At 31.5% G+C, this 24,614-nt stretch overlaps 12 protein-coding genes across 12 annotated transcripts; 6 read left to right on the top strand and 6 right to left on the bottom strand.

Annotated features, from left to right (window-relative positions):
• The first annotated feature begins 43 nt into the window (after positions 1–43).
• Positions 44–1,058, top strand: ASCRUDRAFT_88434 (uncharacterized protein). The gene has a single exon (XM_020194999.1). The coding sequence runs from the start codon at positions 101–103 to the stop codon at positions 983–985; it is 885 nt and encodes a 294-aa protein (XP_020044631.1). The 5' UTR covers positions 44–100; the 3' UTR covers positions 986–1,058.
• Positions 1,059–1,358: 300 nt separating this feature from the next.
• Positions 1,359–2,723, bottom strand: ASCRUDRAFT_39503 (Choline/ethanolaminephosphotransferase; the record flags this gene model as incomplete). The annotated part of the gene is made up of 2 exons (XM_020190940.1): positions 1,359–1,944; positions 2,095–2,723. The coding sequence occupies 2 exons, from the start codon at positions 2,721–2,723 to the stop codon at positions 1,359–1,361; spliced, it is 1,215 nt and encodes a 404-aa protein (XP_020044630.1).
• An 893-nt stretch (positions 2,724–3,616) lies between these two features.
• TOH1 (Toh1p) lies at positions 3,617–4,798 on the top strand (the record flags this gene model as incomplete). Its single annotated transcript, XM_020188571.1, has 1 exon — positions 3,617–4,798. One exon carries the CDS (start codon positions 3,617–3,619, stop codon positions 4,796–4,798), a length of 1,182 nt encoding a protein of 393 aa, XP_020044629.1.
• Positions 4,799–5,151: 353 nt separating this feature from the next.
• Positions 5,152–6,391, top strand: TSC13 (trans-2-enoyl-CoA reductase (NADPH) TSC13). The gene has a single exon (XM_020194102.1). The coding sequence runs from the start codon at positions 5,177–5,179 to the stop codon at positions 6,194–6,196; it is 1,020 nt and encodes a 339-aa protein (XP_020044628.1). The 5' UTR covers positions 5,152–5,176; the 3' UTR covers positions 6,197–6,391.
• On the bottom strand, positions 6,388–6,975 carry ASCRUDRAFT_78012 (DUF1748 domain-containing protein). Its single transcript, XM_020194101.1, has 2 exons — positions 6,904–6,975; positions 6,388–6,814 (listed from the first exon to the last, which is right to left on the bottom strand). Exons 1-2 carry the CDS (start codon positions 6,907–6,909, stop codon positions 6,515–6,517), a joined length of 306 nt encoding a protein of 101 aa, XP_020044627.1. The 5' UTR covers positions 6,910–6,975; the 3' UTR covers positions 6,388–6,514.
• A 265-nt stretch (positions 6,976–7,240) lies between these two features.
• Positions 7,241–8,428, top strand: SWD2 (WD-repeat containing protein SWD2; the record flags this gene model as incomplete). Its single annotated transcript, XM_020190944.1, has 3 exons — positions 7,241–7,822; positions 7,937–8,223; positions 8,299–8,428. The coding sequence occupies 3 exons, from the start codon at positions 7,241–7,243 to the stop codon at positions 8,426–8,428; spliced, it is 999 nt and encodes a 332-aa protein (XP_020044626.1).
• A 1,571-nt stretch (positions 8,429–9,999) lies between these two features.
• Positions 10,000–13,365, top strand: ASCRUDRAFT_21699 (uncharacterized protein; the record flags this gene model as incomplete). Its single annotated transcript, XM_020189703.1, has 3 exons — positions 10,000–11,336; positions 11,436–12,985; positions 13,121–13,365. Coding segments are annotated over 3 exons (3,132 nt in total), but the record flags the coding sequence as incomplete, so codon positions are not given.
• A 721-nt stretch (positions 13,366–14,086) lies between these two features.
• On the top strand, positions 14,087–17,752 carry ASCRUDRAFT_10355 (Zn(II)2Cys6 transcription factor; the record flags this gene model as incomplete). Its single annotated transcript, XM_020188570.1, has 1 exon — positions 14,087–17,752. The coding sequence occupies one exon, from the start codon at positions 14,087–14,089 to the stop codon at positions 17,750–17,752; it is 3,666 nt and encodes a 1,221-aa protein (XP_020044624.1).
• A 437-nt stretch (positions 17,753–18,189) lies between these two features.
• On the bottom strand, positions 18,190–20,211 carry ASCRUDRAFT_72730 (SANT/Myb-like DNA-binding domain-containing protein; the record flags this gene model as incomplete). Its single annotated transcript, XM_020192106.1, has 1 exon — positions 18,190–20,211. One exon carries the CDS (start codon positions 20,209–20,211, stop codon positions 18,190–18,192), a length of 2,022 nt encoding a protein of 673 aa, XP_020044623.1.
• A 573-nt stretch (positions 20,212–20,784) lies between these two features.
• On the bottom strand, positions 20,785–21,429 carry ASCRUDRAFT_10353 (uncharacterized protein; the record flags this gene model as incomplete). The annotated part of the gene is made up of 1 exon (XM_020188569.1): positions 20,785–21,429. One exon carries the CDS (start codon positions 21,427–21,429, stop codon positions 20,785–20,787), a length of 645 nt encoding a protein of 214 aa, XP_020044622.1.
• Positions 21,430–21,900: 471 nt separating this feature from the next.
• Positions 21,901–22,329, bottom strand: COA1 (Coa1p; the record flags this gene model as incomplete). Its single annotated transcript, XM_020189618.1, has 1 exon — positions 21,901–22,329. A coding segment is annotated over one exon (429 nt), but the record flags the coding sequence as incomplete, so codon positions are not given.
• Positions 22,330–23,182: 853 nt separating this feature from the next.
• ARD1 (peptide alpha-N-acetyltransferase complex A subunit ARD1) lies at positions 23,183–24,419 on the bottom strand. Its single transcript, XM_020194100.1, has one exon. It carries the CDS (start codon positions 24,111–24,113, stop codon positions 23,346–23,348), a length of 768 nt encoding a protein of 255 aa, XP_020044620.1. The 5' UTR covers positions 24,114–24,419; the 3' UTR covers positions 23,183–23,345.
• Between the last annotated feature and the right edge of the window lie 195 nt (positions 24,420–24,614).

The following is a 24,614-nucleotide window of genomic DNA, read 5'->3' as shown; positions in this document are numbered from 1 at the left end:
AAAAGGAGAAGGATATAAATACAATAAAGCGCAATGTAACAGTCAAGAACAGTGTATTCTGAAAGACCCACAACACTAAATAACAACACTGAATAACAAGATGGATGGCAGAGCCATAGAGATATTGTCCTTTCCCGAGAAGGTTCCCAATTTTCCATCAGACAGAAATTTAAAGAAACCATTACTATTGAAATTTATAACAAAATTATTGAATTACAGTGGATATTCCGTTTTGGTGATCTATGTATTATTATTCACTGTCTTGAAGCCAATTTTGTTGAATAAATTAAGCTTAAGAAAGGATTATTTGGGTTTTGTTTTGAAAAAACTATCTATATTTAATCAAAGGATTTCAAAGCATTTTACCATTTTACCAAATGTTTCATACAAGAAGTATAAAAACGGGGAACTAAAATGTTATGTTGATTCCCAATTACAAACTGATGATTATGAGACAAACAACATATATCTATTAGAGCAACAAGAAAAAGAAGAGCAAGAACTAAGAGAAAAGGAATCACAAAAATCTAAAGTCAAACATGTTACCTTTGAGACAGGCAACCAAGAAGAGGATTCAGACTATAATAACAATAGTAATAATAAAGTTTTCAATCCATATAAATCCAATTTAATTCTAAAGAATAATAATGATTCAAATTACAATAAAAGATTTTTAAAATTGGACAAAATTAAGAAAACATTACAAATTTATAACAGCGATTTGATTAATTACTCTAACTTTAATGAATTAAATCCATTTAAATTCCAATTAAATGATTTGAAAAATAATATTGATTTAATTTATTATGATCAAAATAACCTATTCAAAATACCCAAGTATATCAGAAGCAGCTTACAAAATAGCAGTAATAGTAATGAAGATTATCATATTGATGATGAACTAAAAGGAAAGAATCTGACAAAGGTTATTACAAATCAAATAAGAGAAATGAAAGGGATGTTTTTATCGGGTCAATATAGATAAGACAAGGTTATTTATTGTGATAATTATGTTTTTAAATTAAAATAGGAAGTCTATAATGTAAAATTTATAATGTAAAATTTGTGATTTATAATTTATAATTTATAATTTATAATTTATAATTTATAATTTATAATTTATAATCTATAATTGAAAATGATACAAATAAAATAGAAAATAAAATAAAATAAAATAAAATAAAATAAAATAAAAAAAGTAAATAAAGGTTGATAAAAAGCAATAAAGTATAACTACCATCAATAAAACTTACAATAATACTAAATCTTATTTTCATTCCTTTTTCTTCTCTCTTTCTCTTTCTCTTTCTTTATGTTTTTATGTTTTTATTTTTTTTTCATTTTTTATAATTATTCTTTTAGGCAATCTTTGGATGTTTTATAGTTAAAGCATAGATATCTAAATATTCAGTTATTTCATGTATAATTTCATAGATGAATGTACCATGAATAGCTAAAGATAAACCTAAACCAGTGTAGACTAAATTTATAGCTAAAGATTGTTTGTCAAATTTTAATAAAGAGCCAAAAATGGTATAAGTTAAAAGTTGGAAAAGTGGAATTAACATTGGAGGGAAAAAATAAGGGAAATCGTTTAAAGTCAAGTGAGAAACGATTATTCTGCCAACAGAAAATGCAATATTTAAACCAATTGATATTATAAAGGGCAAAAAAATAGTTGATTTTTCAGCAAAAAGATAGTCTTGAATTAGAAGTGAATAAACAAAAATTGAAAGATAATAGAGTAAAAATGGAATTAAACCCTTGACAGCCTTTTTAGTGTTGTCATATTGAGTTGAAGGGTCCTTTTTATAGGCTCTCATGACATTATTTACCGAAGTTCTAATGTTGAAATAAAGAGAAAAAATACCCAAAATAATGTAGATATTTGTGCAATTGAACGTTAGTATGAGATTTGAAGATAAAGGACTATTAGTGGCGTTGCTTAATTGATCATTGATAGCTGAGGATATGGGTTCTGATGGAGAAGAAGTTATTGGAATGAATTTTAAATTTTTGTTCAATTCTTCAAATTTTTGTAAAGTTGACTCTAATTGGACCATTTGATCGATTTTATCAATTTTTTCTTGAGACAAGAGATTTGATAAATTGATTTGGAAGAGTTTTTTAGTCCAAATTTCAGGACCGAATAAGAAAGTTATTATGAACAAAATTATAATCATCAAGATACCTTCAACGGGACCAGAAAATTTGGATAAATAAAGAATATGAGTATGGTATTCTTCCCAGGTACTTAAGTAGAAATTGAATAAACAACCGAATTGAGCAATAATTAACAAAAAGGAATAGTTCATTTTGGTGACAGAAGCAAAAACTATTGTAGAAAGAGTAGTATTGATTGCGTCCACACAATGATCAAACAATTCACCCAATGGACCAGATTGACCAGTTCGTCTTGCGTGAATTCCATCACAGGCATCAAAAGTTTGATATAAGAATAGACCTATAGCATAGGACAAATAGCACCATCTGGGACAATCCAAGTTGTTAAGATAAATGTCGTAGATGAAGACTGTTATTAAGTTGATTAATATAAAGCAAAAACCCAGCAAAGTGACTAGATTTGGGGCCATTGATAATGGGAAAATCTGGACAAATTTCAACCAAAATGGTTTTAGAACATATTTGGTGACAATAGAATGGTCTTCACCTTGATATTTGTAGTCCTTTAATCCTTCCAAGTTATGAATAAAAGCACCCATTTTAGAAACTTTTCAGTGAATAAGTGAATAAGAGCTGAATTATGGCAGAGTTAACAATTGGTAACAGAATAAACCAGTAAGTGAGGGAAGATGTTTGAAAAATCTGGCAGATTGATGCTGATGAGATGGAAATATGTGGTTTTATATCTTGTTATATCTTAGTATATCTTGTTATACCTTATTTTACCTTGCTCTATCTGGATGTCTAGATCAAGATCAGATAACTTTAAACAGGATCTCTTCGCTGGTGTTGGAGCGAAATATTACGTTATTTACGTTTTCAGAGCAAGTGAAATATAAACCTGAACCTTTTTTGCTGCTCTGCCCAACAGAGCTCGTTGCACTGACATGTGAAAAAAAGTATCCCAATTTGCTGAGCTAAGCACACGCGCTGTACCGTAAGCCTTGCAGTTTCCGGCTTTTGGTTCGGTATTTAGGTTTTTGAAAGAAGCCCCTGAATGCGCCGCGGATTTGAGGGCGTTTGAATGCCGGCTTTGTGGTCGGAGGCTGAAGAAAATCTAGTTCTGGGTTGTGATCAAGTGGAAGTCGAATGAAACCTCTGAACTAGGCTTCCAGTGCACATCCTATGCTGTTTTGTTTTCTTCAGTCTGGTATTGCACTTAAAATCTCACTCTGTCACCCCCACTGCTTCTATTTTTGAAAATTGCATCTTTTATTGCTTTTCCTTCTAATATGTTTTAGTTTAAGAGGAGCGAAACATCTTCTGATTTAAATTTTTGTTTTCCTCTCATTTTTTTATTTTCATTTTTTTATTCTCGCCCAAAAACTGCTGGACATCAAGTTGATAAATCTCCAAATCATAACATCAAATTTCTGCAAGTAAATTAATTGAGATAAAAATGTTTTCACATAATTTGCCTATTTCACTTCAGATGTCTATAATTTTACCTCTCATAATAGCCTTCAAGTCGTTGATGACATCAGCCTCATCTGAATATGGTGTGCTTGAATTCAGTAATTTAGGTTATGATGGAACATATTATCAGGTATCTGAATTAAATGATCCAACATCTGATTCATGTTCTTGTGCTATTGATACTGACAATCCAGTCTCTTTCTCTGGAAGCAATGCCCCATTAAATGAAGAGTTATCTGTTCATTTCCGAGGCCCTTTAATTCTAAATCAATTTGCTTACTATGTTTCTGAAAATTTTGACTTTTATTCTTCATCATCTTCATCTAATAAAAATTGGTCAAGACAGGCCTACTTTAGTGGTTCTGATCAAATAGCCGAAAATGTAACCTTTTTAACGAACGCCGGTGAAGACTCAACTTGTTTAGGTAAGGCGCTAGCTTATGCTGATACCGATGGTATTTCCTTATCCTCATCTTCAAGAATATTGAACAATAACACTTTAATTAATTCAGATGAAGAATTTGCCATTTTCTCAAATATCTCATGCGAGGATTCTGGCATCAATAACGATTGTGGTGTCTATAGAGATAACATTCCAGCTTTTCATGGTTATTATGGCAAAATCAAATTGTTTTTATTTGAATTTAAAATGCCAAATGAATCATCAGTCTCTGAAACCAACGCATCTAGTTACAATATGCCTGCAATTTGGTTGCTAAATTCCCGTATCCCAAGAACTTCTCAATATCCAACTAATTCATCCTGTTCATGTTGGAGAAGTGGTTGTGGAGAATTCGATATCTTTGAAATCTTAAATACAACTGACGTCGAGGATTTATACACCACTATTCATAATTACCAAGGAACTGATGATATTGAGTCAGGTTTACCAATCTATGGTTATATTAAAAGAGATACCTCCTCCGTAATGAAAGGTGGTGTGTTATTTGATGCTAATGGAACTGCAATCACCTTTTTAAGTGAAAATGTCAATTTTTCATCTTCAATTGATGCAACTGACTTAATATCCTGGATCGAAACTGAAATTGATTCCGATGGTCTTAAAACCAGAGAATTGTCATCTGTTGATTCAACTACAGACTCAGATTCGTCAGAATCAAGTTCAAATCAAATTCATATCCAAAAATCTCTAATGATACTTAACTTATTGTTATTATTCTTTCTTATTTTTAAATAAGTCATTTTGGTTGTTTTGGTTATTTTTATATCTTTTTATTCTCATTATGTATTTTCTCTAGGATTTTTTGGCTTAAATAAATTTTATTAGACAGTTTGTGTAAAGATTCCATAATAGGTATAAAAAAAAGAAGGATCGTAATGTTGCGAAAAGTTTGTACTATCCAACATAAAATTCACATTACGTTTTGCTTTGGAAAACTGGAAGTTTTGCGAAAATTATGAAATTTGCAGTATTGTACACGAAATGCACTGTGAGAGAGGGTAACTTCTAAATGATCCTAATTCAATCTCAATCCCAATCTCAATACTAATTGTATTTTTTCGATTCTCCCTAATCTATCTATAGTTGATTCTTTCAATTAACAAATTTTTCGTCATGGTTGCAATTGTCATTAGACCTCGCTCTAAAAACTTGAAGGAATTCAAGACTTCTCTTGATTACAACACTCCTGTCAATTCATTGATTGAACAAATTGCCTCATTCAATAATATTTCCTCATCTCGTTTACGTTTAACTTTTGCTTCCCCAGTTTATACAAAGACCAAAATCGTTAAACAATCTCCCTTAAATGGCGACTATTCACTTTCAGAACAAAAGGATAAATTTTTCAAAGAGTTTATTGATTCAAATTCAAATGAATTGACGCTTTTCGTTAAAGACTTGGGTCCCCAAATTGCATGGAAAACTGTTTTTATTTTAGAGTATCTTGGGCCTTTATTAATCCATCCTTTTTTTTATTACTTGAGCCATAGCAGCTATTTTTTAAATTATAACGGTTTTTTAACTATTTTTAAAATTGAAAATCATTCAAATATTCAAAAGATTTCTTTGATTCTAGTTTTATTACATTTTTTGAAAAGAGAATTTGAGACTATTTTTGTTCATAAATTCTCTTTATCAACGATGCCATTGTTTAATTTATTTAAAAATAGTGGGCATTATTGGATTTTATCAGGTTTCAATTTATCAATTTTCATTTATTTCAATAACTTTTTAAATCCAGATAATTCATTGTTAAATTTTTTATTCTATACTAAAGCAGATTATGAAAATAATTTGATCCCGGGTGTTCTTATACTTGGATGGTTATTTGCAGAAATTTCAAATTTAATTTGTCACTTAAATTTATCATCATTAAGAAAAGATGGATCCAAAGATCATAAGATACCATTTGGATATGGATTCAACTTAGTTTCGTGCCCTAATTATTTTTTTGAATCAATTTCATGGTTGTTCTTTTTTTTAATCAATTTAAATCCCTTTAGTTTGTTTTTTTTGGTGGTTAGTACAGCTCAAATGGTGATTTGGGGAATTAAAAAACATAAAAGATATTTAAAAGATTTTGGAGACAAATACCCCAGAAATAGAAAAATCTATTTCCCTTATATATTTTAACCCATCAATTTATGAATAATAATAATAATAATAATAATAATATAAATTCTAATTATTTATTATATAAAAAAATAAATAGTTAGATAGTAAATAAATAAGCCCACAACTAATAGAAACGATCGACGAATGAAATGGAGAGAAGTAACAGCCAAGAAAAAAAAAAAAAGCACCAAAAAAAAGGATAATTAAAAAAAAGGACAAAAAACATAAAGAAAGAAAAAAACAACATCAAATTCATTAAATTAAATTAAAATTAATTAGTTCTAAATAAAAAATAACTAATTTATAAATGAGGTATAATTACTGTAAAGAGTGTAATTATTTGTTTTTAAATGAGTTAGAAATGTCATTGAAATCTCTATTGAAATCACTGACATTCCTTTTAACACTACTTAAGAAATTATCAACATTATTTGTCTTGATTTTAAGTAGACCTGTGCTCTTTAAGAAAGATACCAAATAATCGTAGGCAACTTCACCAATATATAAATATTTAGACAAATAACGACGTATGTCTAATGAATGGAAGTCATTTGGATCTAATGTTAACCCTGTGTCTCTTCTAACACCAGCTAAAAGAATTGAGAGTAAGAGTAAGTCAAAGGTATAGTGAATAAACTTGTTTCGTTAAACAATGTTAGTATGATAGGAACATGGTTTAGAGAGGGAATATATAAAAAAATAAAATAAAATAAAATAAAACTTACGCCCATTTTGATTGATTCAAGGATAGATTAATTGATATTAAAGATAGTTGGTGTTGATTATATTGATATTTGTATTGGTATTTATATTGATTATATGGATTGTATTAATTAGGAATTAGATAGGATTCCAGGGATTTGGTGAGATTGAGTTAAAATGCAAAATAGGCGATAAAGTCACGCGACTTTTGTGTCCTGTCTTGAAAATAAAAAAAATTGCAAATGAAGAAACGGAGCTGAAGAAATGGAGAAGATTGAGTTGGTAAATCGAAATCAACTGAGTTATTGATAGTTTTATTTTTTTTTCCAGCTTTTTTTTCTAATTTTTTTAATTGGAATAATGAGACTACAAATAAACAAAGAAGTTTTGAGCTCATTTGAACCGAGCAAGATATTTCGAAATCAGATTGATCAATCTCAAATAACATCACTAGATTATGATAATTCGGGACAATTTTTAATATCTGCAGGGAATAATGAAGCTATTGACTTATATGACTGTGTCAAGGGAAAACATTTGAAGAATATAGTGAGTAAGAAATATGGGTGTCATTTAGCTAGATTTACACATGATTCTGAGAAATGTTTATATGTCACAACAAAAGTGGGAGAAGAACACAGTATACGATATTTATCGTTGAATAATAATCAATACATCCGATATTTCAGGGGCCACCAGGGACTTGTCAATTCAATGGAGATATCACCTACAGATGACGATGTATTTTTAACGAGTTCGTGGGATAACTCGGTTCGAGTTTGGGATTTAAGAAGCTCGAATTGCCAAGGCTTTATGAATTGCAAGTCACCGAGCTTTGTTTCTATCGATCCATCAGGATTAGTTTTTGCTATTGGGAATTCTAGTACTAAAGAGATAGGGCTATATGATATAAGAAATTACGATCAAGAACCATTTTTAACGGTTGATTTGAATAATTTGGGCCTAAATGGCGATGACACTATAGCGAATAATAATAGCATAGGCAACAACGGAATTGTTAATGGAACCAACAATCGGAATAATAACAGTACAAAGAATGTAAATTGGAACAAGTTGGAGTTTTCTAATGACGGGAAATACATTATAATCGGTACAAGCAATGATGATTCACACTATGTGATTGATTCCTACGAGGGTGATTTGGTTGGAAAACTCCAAGGGTTCAAAACAATCCCCCCAAGAAACTACCCAGACACTGGATCAGTGTCGTTGCTAGCAGATGGACGATACGCAATCGGAGGCTCGGGGTCCAGAGAAATGATGATTTGGGACCTCCAGGAGTTAGGCGCTGGAGGGGACAGTGGAATGGGCAGTGATAGCGAGTATAATGGATATGGTGGACTTGGAGGCACGAAGGACAAGGCCCTGAAGACAAAGGTGTTGGAGCCTGTTTGCAGATTGAAGGCAGAGAAGGTGGGAATTCCGCGAATGACATTGTTCAATCCCAAATTCATGATGTTTGCCACCGCCGACATTGACGTGACAATGTGGTTGCCGGACATCGATGACACACAGAATATCAAATAGAAGAAGAAGAACCAGAAGAACCAAAAGAAGAAAGAAAAACACGCATGGCGCTGCATATATGCGTCATTACGCATATACATGCGCCAACACGCGTGCACAGCCCATTCCATAAAGCTGTTGCGTGCTTAGAACCAGTGCGAGGGATATGTTTTTTCCAGTTGTTTGGATGTGACTTGCGAGCGTTGGCTATTTATTGAATTTGTTCCTGCCTCTGTTTCCTCTTTCTTCTGCTTCTTCGCTCTACTTCTCTTTTCCAGCTCCAACTCCATCTCTTGTCTGCTGGCGTCTATTTCAGCTTTTTTGTTGTATCTCTGGCATTTACTGTTTACTCTGTTCTGGGCACTGTCTTTTCTGACTGTTTTCTGACTGTTTTGGGCTCATTTTGCCCTTTTGAATGACATAAATACCTAAATATCTGTAACATATTTTACTGCTTTATAACTAACCAATTTTCCAATTTCTGGCTTTTCTAATCCCCTATTCTTGCTGTCTTCAATCGTTCAATCAATTGCATACTTCTACACTCCCTTTAAATGGCATCGATCAACAGACTGACCAGTATCAGTTCTACCATTTCAATTACAAGCGATTTGAAAAATTTTATTCTACATGATGATTCAAATTTAATTGACGATAACGATTTCCTTGATTCTGTTTTAAAATTTGTTGTTTATGATTACAAATCGGAACCAAGATTCAAAGTTCCTTTGAAAACATTTAACGATAATGACAATAACATCAATAATGCTAATCTAAACACTACTAATACCAATGCCAGCAGTACCGCCAATAGTACTAACGATTATTTACTCCTTCCAAATTCATCAACCTTAAACTCAAATCATTCTTCAACTAATCATCACTCTCATCATAAGAAACCTTCAACATCCCACCGTTTGTCAATAATACCTTCAAGTTTATCTTCAAATTCAACCTCAAATGACTCTTCTTCAAATAGAACCTCAAGACTCTTTGACCATTTCTCCTTCTCGGATAAAGAAAAAGATAAGGATAAAATTTACTCATCAACTGAATTAAAAAAATTGACTCAAGATATCCTACCAAAATTAAAAAATTATATTCGATCTACCATAGCAGGCGATAAGAAAAATCTGCCTCCTTACAATGATCCAATAACTAAAAGATGTCTTTCCTCTTTATTAAACTCTCTCTTTGACCCAAAATATACTAAAAACATATCCTCTCCAGAATTTTTAATTCTTTCTTATTCAAAAATCGTCACAAAAGAATTGGAAATCTTAAATAAAAACTATAATGATAATATGGATCAGCAAATGACTTTTCTAATAAATATCCTCATAATTTTATTTTCAAACGAAAAAAATACACAATCTATTATCAATAGAATCAAGCTAAGCTTAAATCAGTGGAATGCCAACAACAATATCAACAACACTTCACATATAAACAAACAAAACACTTCTAATAATAACTTATCAACGTCTTTATCCCACACAAATTCTAACAATTTATCTCCAGTTAACTCTAATAATAACAACTCCCTATCAAGATATTCTTCTGCAACTTCTTTATCAGACCCAGTAGTCAGATATGTTGAACCCTCTTACAAATTATCCGACATGTCAACTGCTAGATTTGTCGGAAAAATCTTCGGTCTTAATGATACAGAATTACAATTGAAAATTGATAAATTAAAATCCTTACCAATTGATTTATACATCCAGCATGATTTAAAATTAATATTATCCAATTTATCAAATGACATCTCCTCTTCTTACCAGCTAAATGACTTTCAAAATGAAGAATCCTATAAATCTTGGAAATCAAGAGAATTTGAAAACGTTACGAATCTATTGAAAAAAATCTTTATCCCAAATATTAAACAATTAAGTGATCCTAAATTAAACTCATATCTAAACTCAAAAAATAACCTTTTTATCCCAAATTCGTTTTCAAAAATTAAAATTTACTTTACAAAATTAATTGAATATTCTATAGACCATGACTCTAAAAACAATGATTTAAATAACATTTTCTCAAATACTTCCTACGATTTTCTTCAAGAAATATCCAAATTTTGGAGAATCGACTATTTTACTAGATGCTCGTTGATTTATACCGCTTGCCATAATACTGTCTTGAATATGTCTCCGGCTTCAAATTATTTAGATATTGCAAGAGACTTGTACAGTATTTGTGAAAGAATATCCTCTCTGGCTGGTTTCGAATTGGACCCAATAACTTGGCCACATCCAGACAGAGATGTTTGGCTAAAAAATCTATTCATGAGTTATACAAACGACATGGAAAGTATTAAAGAATGTCTTTCAAACATTTTTGATTACCCTAAATTTGGTAGCTTTACAACTTTTTACAAAATTTTATTATTAGATTCTTGTTTTATTAAAATTCGAAACTCAAAATTCCCCAAAAAATGGTTAAAGACATTTAAAATCACTTTAGCTGAAGCAACAATCCAAAAATATAGAGAAATCCTATCAATTATTCCCAGGGATCAATCTGCAAAATTTGACCATCTCAATTCAGTGGCAACTGAAATCATTTCAATTATTCAAACTGTCCAATTAAAGTACAAAAAACCTCTACTAGATAATTTATATAGAAGTACTTTTATAGCTTCTCAATTTTTGTCTGCCTTTTCAAATGATGCCAAAACCATTATAGATCACATTGAAAGGAATACTAATAAAGATGAAATTGTTTTTTCCGATGCTATAGAACTTTATAAAAATTTATCGGAAATAAGAAGTATCTATTTTCAAGTGATGGAAAATCCAAAGCGCAAATTTCCATTTGATATTGAAAACTATCTTTTTAAATATGCATTGGATTTTGTCAATTCAAGTGCTGAAAGAGTTCCAACATTAATCCAAAATGCATTTAATGAGGATAATTTTCAATTAGAGTCAAAGCCAACTATTGAAAACAAAGAATCGTTAACTATAGAAGAAAAAGAAGAACTAAAAGATCAGTTTGACCTGAATAATGAAAATAATCCTGATAGTTCAACGAATAAAGTCAGTTTTTCGGTTATTATGATTTTTAAAATGTTGAACCAATTGATCAATTCAGTTCGAGATTTAGGTTGGCAAAACAAGTATCAAGAAGCTGTATTGATTACAAACTTTGTAAAGGTTATTTCTGATGGATTAATTTATTACTCGAATTTATTATTTAATATGGTTGTTGAAGATTTGAGGGAGATTTCAGTGAACCAAAATATAAATGCAACCAATTTATCCAATTCAAGTTTACCAAATGAGGAAGAGAGTTCAACAAATCGATTTTTCAATCAATTCAAAGCCGCTGTTTCAAGCAAAAAAGTTGAGCCGCCAAATCCTTATCAATTTAAAGAAAGAACGTGTGTTGCATTAAACAATTTGCAAGCAATGTTAGATAATATTAACAAATTGGATGAGCAAATTAATCCTGAATCCATGTCTCAAATAATCAAAGAAAATGAAACGAATTATGATGATAGAATCAAGGGGCATTTATTTACGGTCCGAGTGTTGAAAGCAGAAAATTTGCGAAGCAATAAACCCAATTCATTACCAGATACCACTGTTTCAATTTACGATGCTATTGAAAGAAGACAGATTTGTAAAACTAAACTTATTAAAGAAGATTTTAATCCCGAGTGGGATGAAGAATTCGAATTAGCAGTTCCTGCGGGTAGTATGGGATATTTATTTGCTACGATTTGGGATTATTCATCAGCACCGGATATTATTGGAAGAGCTGAATTCCAATTAGAGCCATCGAGATATGATGATGATGGATTACCACAAGAGATTTGGGTTGAGTTTGCACAAGGTGGGAAATTACTATTGGAGATATCGATGGAAAGCGAACGAATAGATGCATTGTTTTGTCTTGGTAAGGCGTTTCGATCGATTGCTCGAACAAGAGACAGAATAGCTAAATTGATGGTTAGCAAATTTTCGACGTTTATTTCGTTTGCATTTTCAAGAGATAACTTGAAGATATTTTGTGGTAGTAATGAGTCATTAAGACCAACAGACGATTCAGCTATGGATATATTAGGAGATTATTTGAATGCAAATTTATCAATATTAGCCACATCATTAACGCATGAGTTGTTATTAAAAGTTATGGTTGAAACGTGGGAGGTTGTATTGACATCAGCAGATGAATTATTGTTGCCATCGTTAAATAGTGTGAAGAATTATTTATTGAAGGATAAAATTTCGGGAGGATTTAAATGGAAAATTCTATCGAATCAAATTGCAAAGATAGGAAAGAATACTAGAGCGTTGACTATGAATGAGATAGATACGATTTTTTCGTGGTTAGATTCATTGTGTTCATTTTTTTATAATGATGGGGATGGGCCACCATTAAAGGAGTTGAAAGGGAGTGCCAAATACCAATTATTATTTTTGATTCCGATAAATTATGATAGTGGAGCCGATGAGATCATCAAAGAGGTAGAAGGACTAAGTGAAGAAGTTCTAAAAGAGTTGACTGAGAGGAATTATTTTGATATCAATGACAGTAATAATAGCAGTAATGGTGCTAACAGCAGTAATGGTGTTAATAATAATAATAATAATAATAATAATAATAATAATAATAATAATAGAAATAGAAATGGCAATGGAAATAGAAATAGAAATATTGCTAGAGGATCTAAACAGGGAAGATTTGGGAGAAAGTTAACTAGAGCCGGTACTATTGCAAGGTCCAAAACAGTTATGGCTAATGGTAGTGCCAGAGCTAGAAAAGAAACCGAAAATGAGGCCAAAAAGGCCAAATCTATTATTTCGTATATTTCAAAAGAAAATATTTTGTTGAGGATATTAATTACGAAGGGAGAGTATGGCAAATGTTATGTTGCGGGAAGAATTGACCAAAGAGAAGAATTGGCAAATGGAATTCATTCAGAAAAATTAGCAAAAGCCATATCTCAAAGACGTAATTATTAATAAGTAATAACCACTGGATTTTTATTTTTATTTTTATTTTAATTGTTTTTTTTTTAATTGTTGATTTGATTTGTAGTTTATTTTCACTGAGTTTTATATTTTACTTTTTATTTTAAGCTTTTTTAAAGTTTCAGTTACATAATTATCATTGGATATCGTTATTATTATATTTATTGACAAGATATGTTGGTTGGTTAATCATTTTTCATATATTATATCATATCACATTATATCATATCCTGTCTTGCCTTGTCTTATAAACTCAGGAAACGGAGAAACGGTTACGGTGCATTGTTTGAGCACTGGAAAACAAGCATAATAAGCATAATAAGCATAATAAGCTTGTTTCTTTTGTTCAGAAGCCATTGATTACTGTTTCTTTTACTGGGCCTGTGCTGGATTGGCTGCGAGCACAGGAAAAACAGCTCCAGGAAAAACCCAAAGTCTAAAGCAGTTTGGAGAGTTTCCCTGAGCTGATCCTTTGCTGAACCCTCTTCTTTCCCGATATTTCACATCCAGCTCCTGAACCCTTTGCAAACAGTCCCAGTAACAACTTGAGCCAACAGCCTGTGCTGCTCCTTCCTCTGCGTCCTCTGGTACCATATTCTCGCCCACTGCCCATCTTCCTGCACACTGCCTGCTGCTGCCTCTGCTTCTTCCGCTTCTCCTGCTATCTGTATTTCCTTCCAAACCTGTGCTACGGGGAATGGTTTCTGCCCTCAAAAACCTCCACAACCTCTCCAGTAACAACAACAATAACAACAAAAAAGGTCTCGCCAATACTGCTGCTCTTTCTCCAGAGTGCTCTCTGTCCTCTACCTCTCCCACAAAAACCAGCCTGGTTTCCGGGGGATTGCTCCAGAACCTGCCTTTTGCTCTTTTGAACCCAAAAAACTACCACAATCTGAATGTCTTACACTACAACACCAACTCTTCCTCTATTTCTCCATCTTCTTCTGCTGCCCACACCCACAGCTCCCTTCCCTCTGAGATGTTGCTTCCCTCGTCCAGTCTTGCTTCCTCAGACACACACACTCCCAATCCCCCTGCTTCCACCACTGCCAATCCTGCTGCTATAAATAACGTGGACTCCGTAGCCTCTTCTCGTCTTGGTGTTCTTCCTAACCAAATCGACTTTGCTCTTGTCAATTCTAACGAAAAGGTGCGCAAACAAAGAACAAAGAGAGCCTGTGATAACTGCAACTTGAAAAGAACCAAATGCAATGGTGAATCCCCCTGTGGAAAATGTTTCAAAGCAAATCGTCCCTGCACTTACCTACGATGTGAAAAAAAAAGAGGAAGGGCTAGCGACAAATATCCAAAAGAACCAAAAAAGAGAAAGTCAAAAAAAAATTTTGCTGCTTCTTATAACAATCCCCATAATCGTAATACAAAAACAAATACTACTGACTCTCTCATCAACAATATTCAGCTAACAACCAATCTGGATTTCTCTCAAAATGCCCTGCTCTTCAACCCTTTGAATCTGGATAACCAGTTTCTGCTCAAAAACCTGTCTTCATTTGATCAACCAAATAATCCTGATAATACTGATCAAATCGCACAATTAAATAATGCAAATGTGATAAATATAAATAATATAAACGATATAAATATCGGTAATATAAGCAATACCAATAACATTGAATCCATCACAAATCCATTTGATCCAATCACCGAAATCAATCCTATCAACGAGATCAACGAGATTAACCAAACCACTCAAATTAGCACCATAGATAATAATAAGAACAGTACTAACTATAATGTTGATAGCGACAGTGACAGTGGCAGTGATAGTAATAACAATGGAAATAATACCAATAGAACTCACAATAATATACCCCAGGTGGCAAATATAACTCTCAAACATTCTAGTAATTTCAACCTAACTCATCTAGCCAATATTGAAACTCATCAAAATAACAAAAACCAATTCAACTGTTATATCTCCAACATAGGTTCTCTATCTTCCCTCATCCCTGGAGCTGTTGTAAGTCCTATGTCTTCAACAACTTATCCCTCAACTGAAAATGGCGATACATCTTCATCTGGTCATCAAGATACCTTCATCGATAATAATAATAATAATAATAATAATAATAATAATAATAATAATAATAATAACAATGACAATAACATAACTAGCATAAATAACTTAAATAACATAAATACTTTAAACACTTTAAATAATTTAAATAATTTAAATGTCTTAAACAACTTAAACAACTTAAATAACTTAAATAACTTGAACAACCTAAATAACTTGAATGATATGACTCCAGTACCTAGCAGTAACCTCATTAATACTGAATCATTGAACTTATTACCAGATGTTACATCCAACTCAATCAAAAAAATTGATAACTATAACGCTTTGACTTTTAATGCCGTTAATAATCTTTCTACTCAAATTCAAAACCAAATTCAATTCCAAAATAACCTTACAAATCCATTCCAAAACCAATTCCAAAATCAACTTCAAGATCAACTCCAAAATCAACTCCAAAACCAACTCATTCTCTCCCATCTGTCAAATACAAACCAACTCATTCTTCAAAAACAAAACCAATCTCATTTCCAAACACAATTCCATTTTCAATTCCCAAACCAAATCCAAGATCAACTCAAAAAACAAAATGTAAAGCTATCTCCAAGATTAACTGAACTACTAAACCAAACAAATTCTTACGCAATCGGTCAAAGAGCTCTTTATCCAATGATCTCAAATAGCATCAACTCTCTTCGTCGCTCTGCAGCGCTTTTTCAATCTCTTTCTAAAGCATACGAACAAGTTAAATATAAATGCCTACTCAATTTTGTCTCAGTACTAGAAAGCGTCAACATCCCTATTGACCTAGCTAATGAACTACTTGAACACTACTTCTCGGAACCTGGACCAGTATTAAAAGTCACTCCAATGCTAAGACCAAGAGATTTCTTAGTCAACATTGCTGAAGAAGAAAAACAATACAGATTATCTTCGGTCTCACTACTCGCCTCGATTATGGCATGTGCCTCTTACGATCTTCAGCATCCTCTTTTAATTGGAAGAAAAAGAAGTCAGGTAATTTCGGGCTTTTTCAATATAGCTAAAAAGACTTTATGCCCAGAATACTTGGATCCTGAACTTCAAATATCCTCAAATTCCGTAGATATAATAAAAACAATCGATGATGTAATGACACTAATAGTTCTTCATCCAATTGCTCCCAATATCTCTTCCTTTGCAGAGTCTGTTTTACTCCTTAAAAATTCAATAGTATTGGCTCAAGCTATGCAGTTAAATAAAGAATTACCAAGAGATGAAGTCGAAATAGAGGTTGATAAGGATAATTTTACTCTCGTGAAAAAATCAGAAAATTCTTCGATCGGCGCTACTGAAATAATTAGAGAAGAAAGAAGAAGAGTTTGGTGGACTTTATATATTCTCGATAGACATCATTCTTTGTCTTTAAATAAACCCATGATGATTCAAGATCGAGATTGCATGGAATTATACCATGCTTGTGATGAAAAACTTTGGATGATAAACGAAGATTTCCCCAACAGCTTCCCACCAGAAGAGTTTCAGAAAAGACCAATAGGCATATGTTTCAGTGTCGTTAAACCAGGCGTCTTTGGTTGGTTATTTCCATTGTACATGATAATGGGTGGCATAGTCGACTTTAAATTTTTTGTTTTGAGTAAAATTGATAAAGGACTATTAGAAAAGGGAAGTGGACAAGATGATAACCTTACAAATTATAAAAACCAACTCTTTGATCACCTCAAAACATACAGAAAAGGTTTGGATACTTTAAAAGAAACTAGTATGGTTGATTTTTATTATGCCAGTGCCATTTGTGTGGTTGCAGATTATTTTATTACACAAAACCTTGGTGCCTTTGAGCTAGACGAATTTTTAAATAAAAATTCCTACAAAAATGAAAAAAAGGATTTGGATTTAAAAACAAAAGAAACCCAAGAACTAAGATGGTATAATGAGGGCTTGAAATACCTTGCATTATTGTTCGAATTTGATTCGAGAATGAGATCTCATACTTTTATTCTTCAATTTTACTTATTTTGGGGTGGTCTTGACAACTTGAGGATATTAAATCAAACTGATCATAGCAGATACGTCCAGCTTGTTAAAAAAGTTCGACCAGGAATCAACATATTGATTAATTGCATCGAAAGTTTAATGGTTGCACTCCCAACCGAGTTTTTAAGGATGATGAGGAATTGTTTAAGAGAAGCAATGAGGGATGCCGATAATTTGGTAATGTTAAATGATTATCGTGAACAACTTGAAAAAAATAAAACCAAGCGGAATAGAGCCTTGTCATCATATTCATGGAGTCATAATGGTTTTGGTTTAGGTATTTAAATAAAAAATTTTCCATTGTTCATATTATACAATTTTTGTTATTTTTTGTTATTTTTTGTTATTTTTTGTTATTTTTTGTTATTTTTTGTTTTTTTTTGTTATTTTTTTTTTTTCTTTTTTGTTTCAGTTCTCTTTTGTAAAACATATCATATTATTACTATCATCTATTTTATTTCGTTTTATTAATATATTTTAAATTTTTTTTTCTTTTATGAATTCTATGAATACGTATTTATTAACATTCATTTTACATACAATAAATTTAAATTATCTATAGTTTTACCGATTTTTGTAGAGTTTAATCGATCTATATGGGTATAAGTAGCTTAATATTAATAATCCAACCTAGCAAGCGACAACAGCAATAGCAACAAAAATAAAAATAAAAATTAAGCCAGGTTAAAAAATAAACAAAATAAAATTAATTTATCAGTTCTTTAGGTTCGACCATATTGTAGCAACAAAAACTTTTCAGTCTCATTGAAAGTTAATAAAACTTTATCCACTTTATCATTTTGGATATTTAAAAATTTTTTTTCATTAATAGAGATTAATTTATTTTTTAATTTGTCCATGGAAAAATGAAACTTGCTTGAGCGATTGAATTTTTCATGGATTCTCTTAAACCTATTGTTCCAATCATCGTTAATAATTTCTTTTAGAATCTTTAGATCATCGACGGTCCAATTTTTGAATCTATTTTTATGAGTTCTTAAATATCTCATTTGAATTGATTGCCAAGTATATTTATTGTTTAAATTTAAAGATATTTCTCTCCACGAATAATTTTTTTGTTCCTTGTAGTAAATTAATAAATCATCATCAGCTTTAGTCCAACGAGAATGTCTTGACTTTGGAGTTGAAGCAAAAGTAGATGAAGAGGATTTGATTGATCCAATTGTGCTTGGAAAGTCATTTGATGACGCTGTGTTTAAAGATGGATTAAAAGATTTTGATAAATTTAAAGAACTTAAAGAATTTACAATAAACTTTTGTTTCTTTTTTGCGGGTCTTTGGTAACTTTTTATATCTAAATTGCTTGAATAAGATCTTTGCCTTTTTTGAGATATTTTTAAATCTTTCTTTTTATTATCATAATCATTATTTTCATCATTATTACTATAATTAGGAGCAGTTTCATTTGTAAAATTAATAATTTTGAAGGGGGATTCTTCATTATTTTCCGATAAATTGTTAATATTGAAGTTTTTTGGGATTGATGAAGATTGTGAGTAGAATTTGAATTTTATATCTGAATAGCTTCCAGCAGATCTTGGGATATTTAAATTGGTATTATTGTTATAATCATAGGAATCTTTATGAATAATATCGTTAGAAATGTTATTATTTTCAGCATTATCCTTTGTAATGAAATTTTTATAATTTTTGTTTTCATTATTATCATTAATATGTGAAAACAAGCTTGTTGGTTTGTTTGGTTTTATATTATGTAATTTTTGGTTTTTGATTTTACCAGATTTGGAATTAGATAATGTATCATTAACGGTTTTAATACATTCTTTTTGATTTTGGTAATAGGCATGATAATAATTTTGGTTATTATTGTTGTTATTATAAACATTATTAAAGTTTGTATCTAATTCATTATTAATTTCCATTTTGATTTCTTTATTGATGTTATTTTGGTTATTTTGAATAGGATCATGATTGTTGATACTAGCGCTTAAATCAGGATTGAGGGAATTGAAAGTGGTTATATTTGCAAGATTATTATTAATGTTAATTTGATTTAAATTAATATCAATTGAGTCAATGTGATTACTAAATTGGTTAATATTCGAAATATTAAAAGAGTCGGTGTTATTAATATTGCTGATGTGGTTGGTATGATTGTTGTTATTGTTATGATTGTTATTGTTAAAATCAAAAAGATTTTGAAAAGTGTAATTATCTTTATTTATCGATAATGAAGTGTTGTTATCTAACGTTATGGGAGATGGCTCATTGATAATAGAATTCAGAGAGGAAAACCCGTTAAAATTTGTTGCATAGTTATTAATATTGTTTAAATTATTGATATTATTGATATTGTTGATCCCATTTGTATTGGCGGTTAGGTGATTGCTATTATAAATTGAGTTTAATAGTGGATTAAAATTTTCAATTGAGTTGTTAATTGAATTATTAGCGTTGTTTATTGATAAAGATTGATAATAATTATTTGAATTAATCAATTGGTTGTTGTTGTATTGATTGAAATATTGGTCAATGTATTGATCATTAGGATTAGTATTAGTATTGATATTTTGGTTGATATTTTGGAAATGAACTAAATTTTTCTTTCTGAGATTCTGTCGATTCTGTCGATTATATATATTAGAATTTGTTGTTAATTTGTTATAAGAAAAACAATCAATTGAGTTGATTGGATCAATTGGATCGATTAAATTGAGCAACTTTTGATTTAAATTTTTTTCAAATGAAGTTTCAGTAGACATTTTCTCAGCGCTTTGTATTGAAAGTAATTTGAAATAGATTTGTAATAATATGAGCAAAACAACCAGGGCAAATTAGGTAGGTAAAATTAAAGACAGCGTTTATTAATATTTTTTTTTTGTTTATTTCCTAGTGAAGAAGAAGAAGAAGAATAAAAAATAAAAAAGAAAGAAATAATTAGTGAACAGCGGATAATGAACAAAGAACAGTGAACAGTGAACAGTAAATAATGAAAAATGAATAATGAGTATTTTATGGTGAAAGATGAGTAGAAACAGGATTGGAATTAAAATTGAAAGCTTAAAGGAATAATTAGACAGATGAGATGAAATGAGCAGAATAAATAGAACCGATAAAGAGTAAAAGGAATAAGAGATACGGGAATATGATGGTAAAAGAGATAGGTGAAGTGAAAGATTGTTTATATCGAGACTTCCAAATTGGGAATGGAGGGCGAAGAAGAGAGCTTCTTTTCGAAAATCGGCCAATTGAAGCACACCCAACCCTGGAGCAGTTTAAAAATAGCTAGAAAAGGACATTCTCACAAGCTGGGCCGGTGAGTGAGCAATAACAGCTCAGTTCAACGAAAAAGTGTTTGTTTTGCCCTGGGTTCTGAACTTCTCTTTGAATCTGGCAGCCATGATGTCCCTCTTGGGGTTGCTGTCGCCAGTGTTTAAAGAGGAGGAGCTGGGAAAGCTGTTGTTTCTGGTAGTGCCTCTGTTGTAGTTTGAGTACTGGTTTGCATTGCTGATGTTGGAGAGCGACGAGTGAGAGGAGTTGGTATTTTGTTTGTACAAGTCCTGGAGCGAGGCCGAGGCTTTTGTTTGTTTTCTTGTGATGGGTTTGATTCTGGGAAGAGGTTCGTCATTTCCCTCGTTGATGGCAAGTCTGCTATTGGCATTGCTATTGGGATAGTTGCTGCTGCTGCTATTGGCGTAAGAGCTGTTGGCGGTGTTTGGAGTATTGAATCTCTTCATTTGTCTTTGCTGTGCTCTGGCGTTTTGGTCATCGAGCCACAGAGGAATAGGCACCTGGGAGTTGAGGTAGTATTTGACCATAGCTTTGTGGATAACAGTGTCAATTTCGGTCCTGCCATCTTTTTCTGACGATGAAAGGTGCTGTGTGGAGATTTTAGATGTGACTTTTGACCAAAAGCCACCTCCATTGTTAAGGTTGGCGTGAGAATTATAGTTGTTATAGTTATTCACAGTGAGAGCCATTGGAAAGTAAAGTAAAATAAGAAACAGAAAGAGCAAAGAGCAGAGGTTTTAACAGAAATAGGAAATAGCTAGGAAGTAGGCACAAATATAAGTGATAAAAATAGTGAAGCAGATAGTGCTGAAAGAAACCAGTATTTATACCACAATTTGCCATAAAACAGTACTCAAAAGAGCAATATCTGTTCAAATATTTCAGCAAAATGTTACAAGTTCCAACTTTAACCCAAATTGCTTGTTGTGCAACTGGGAGATATCTGCGTTGAAAGACATGGAAAACGGGACAATAAGAATATTTACCTGTGGAACTGGACCAATTTCCTGCTCTAATAACGAGATGTAGATTAAAAATATATACAGCTGAGTTTTGTGAAGTTTATATTTAATTTATTATCGGTGATAATGACAGTGAATATAGGATCACAAGTAATGGTTCTTTTGTTGTTTTTTTAGTTAGTTTTTCGTTTATTTATTTATTACGAATTGAACAGATTTATCATCGAGCAAATCAATAACCTCACCATCAACGGTTAATGTCCATTCTTTAATATCAATGACCGAGTTTTTGTCTGGTCTTGTTGCAAACAATTTAATCACACCTTCATTTAAACTTCCCTTGACTTTGAAATCTATATCAATAAAACCGTCAACTTGATTCAATGTCCCATTAATCCAAGGAATAAAAGATGCATAATCAATATTTGACCCCAATTTATCTCGAATTACTTTGCTCCTTCTTAAATAGTAAAAAGTCGACGAAACAATTGGTGCAGATGTTTTTTCATAATTTACTATAACATAAAACGATATCCCGATTATTGTAAAAAAAATCAATACATTACGTTTATTTCTTCTACTTTGTAAAAACGGATCTGGTAGTTCCTTGTCAAGACTGATTGCGGGCTCGTTATTTGGTCCCCTTTGAGAGTGCTCTTCCTCAAGTTTTTCGGAAAATACTTTTGTTGTGAAAGTTGGTTTTGTCGAGTAAAGATGGCCTCTGTTAACAACCAGTAAGGGCAAGAGTCTGCTAGGAGTTATTAGTCTGCTAGGAGTTATAAATCTTCTGGCACTGCTACCAAGAAACCGAATCGAAGAGGGTTTAACTAAATTCATGGTCAAGAAAACTACCAAAAGAAGCTGCTAGTATGAATGCAAATGGAAATGCAAATGAAGTAGAGTGGACAAGAACAGAATGCCACACCAGACAAACACCAATTATTCGCCAACAAGCACCTTCTGGGTCTTTCCCAAAGGCTCTTCTCACTCAGCGTTGTTTCCTCTCCTTCTCCTGGGCCGGGTGACGGTGTTTTCAAAGGCCCGTTCCCTAACTCGATTTCCGAGCGGGTAACAGGCAGACAGCATATAAAAAAATGTTTTCTTCTCAGATGTGTGTTGAAGAACAAAAGTAGTTATGAACTGGATTCAAATCAATTCACTCGATTTGAATCTCTACGGAATAAAGCTGTATGTACGTAATATTTGTTTTTTTGATTCAGGTTGAACTACAATGATGATTTTGCAGGCATTTGGCTCGAGACAATCTTTTGTCGCTGTGGAAAAACGCAAGCTACCTTATTTTTTTATGTCTGATATTTAGTTCAACCAAGTTAATTAACGAGAAATCAAGTTACTTATTTTGGTTCATTATTGGGTAATAATACTAACTACTGTTTGTTTTAAATAGATTATGTTTTTCTTTTTCACTATATATTTTCAATAGACAAGTCAAAGTTTAAATTACACCATATTAGGAGTTGTAGTCTTATAGTAACGTATACTAAAAGAGTAAAAAAAAGAACAAATAAAAAATGTTATTGTAAAAACTGAAGAATCTATTTATTAATTTTTTAAATTTTATTAATTTTTTAAATTTTATTAATTTGTTAAATTTTCGTTAAAATTTTATTACTATCCTATTGCTAAATCTTGACATCAGCTAGCTTTTCAGTAATATTTTCAGCTTTTTCTATACTATCATCTATTTCCCATTCTTCTCCATCTAATAAATCACTTGTTAAATCATCTTCAAGTTGGCCATTTTGATATTTTGATGGCAATAACTCATCATTAAAAACCAAGTCTTTTCTCATTGCAAATGCATCTTCTTTGTCAGCATAATAGCTCTTTTCGATCTTTAATACTTCAAACGACAAAGTATTCTTGTATAGATGTATCGCAGCTCTGTTTGATTTTCTGACATGTAAAAAGACATATTTAGCATCATAACTTTCGGCCATTGCAAACATTGCTTGTCTCATTAATTTGTCAGCGATTCCCATTCTTCTGTAGGTTCTTAATACACTGACACTGGTGATATGGCCATGAGGTGTCTTATCTTCAGCTTCAGCATCGTCCTCCATTTTGCCTAAAACATAGCCAACGATTTTCTCGTTTTTGTTATTATTATTTGAATAAGAAGGATTATTATGACTGAATTGATTAAGTTTTAGGTTTTTATATTTATAAGTATCAATATCGAATTGACTAACATCATCATCGTAGTCGTTTTCATTCTCGTTTTCATAATCTATTAAATAAGTGGTTGTTGCGACAAACGATATATGGGGCCATGATAGCAAATGGTATAAGTAATATTTATATTGATAATTTTCTGGGAGATTGTGTAAATTTGCATTTTGCATTGACTGCAAATCACTAATTTGTGCCAACCTAATATTTATCCCCATTATTATAAAACACAATATTTATTTCTTTATTTGTTTATTTGTTTATTTATTCGGTTAGTTAATTCAATTTGATTTCTTTTCTTTTTCTTTTCTTTTTCTTTTCTCTTACTTTATTTTCTTTTGGATTTGATCTAGCTAGTTTATTCTATTACTCCAATATGAAATTTTTCATTTGTATGCAGCTTTGAAAACGATTACCCTAACTCAATTTCAATCAACCGTTCACTAATCAACTGCTATTAAGTTCTAAACACCTTTCAAGATTGAAAAAAAGATAAGACTGTCAATAGATATTAATTTTAAGAAACTAAAGAAGCTAGAGATTGCTGGTAAATAACAAAAGTTCCAAGAGTTAGTTGAGATGGTTGAGGCAGTTCAATTAGGATTAGACATCATATTGCCTAGTCACAGCAAAGAATCTATAATAAGTGGTGGAACATATGATCCGTCAGTTGGCCCACAGATACTAAATAACAATGATAACAGCGCTGCTGGTTCAAA

This window comes from Ascoidea rubescens, assembly GCF_001661345.1.
Source record: "Ascoidea rubescens DSM 1968 unplaced genomic scaffold ASCRUscaffold_19, whole genome shotgun sequence".
Lineage (NCBI taxonomy): Eukaryota > Fungi > Ascomycota > Saccharomycetes > Ascoideales > Ascoideaceae > Ascoidea > Ascoidea rubescens.
Note: the sequence above shows the minus strand (reverse complement) of the source record. Positions and strands in the feature narration are given on the sequence as shown.

What these genes read in the sequence shown, in the direction of transcription:
- ASCRUDRAFT_88434 (XM_020194999.1), top strand. Translation starts at nt 101, where the DNA reads ATGGATGGCAGAGCCATAGAGATATTGTCCTTTCCCGAGAAGGTTCCC.
- TSC13 (XM_020194102.1), top strand. Translation starts at nt 5,177, where the DNA reads ATGGTTGCAATTGTCATTAGACCTCGCTCTAAAAACTTGAAGGAATTC.
- ARD1 (XM_020194100.1), bottom strand. Translation starts at nt 24,113, where the DNA reads ATGGGGATAAATATTAGGTTGGCACAAATTAGTGATTTGCAGTCAATG.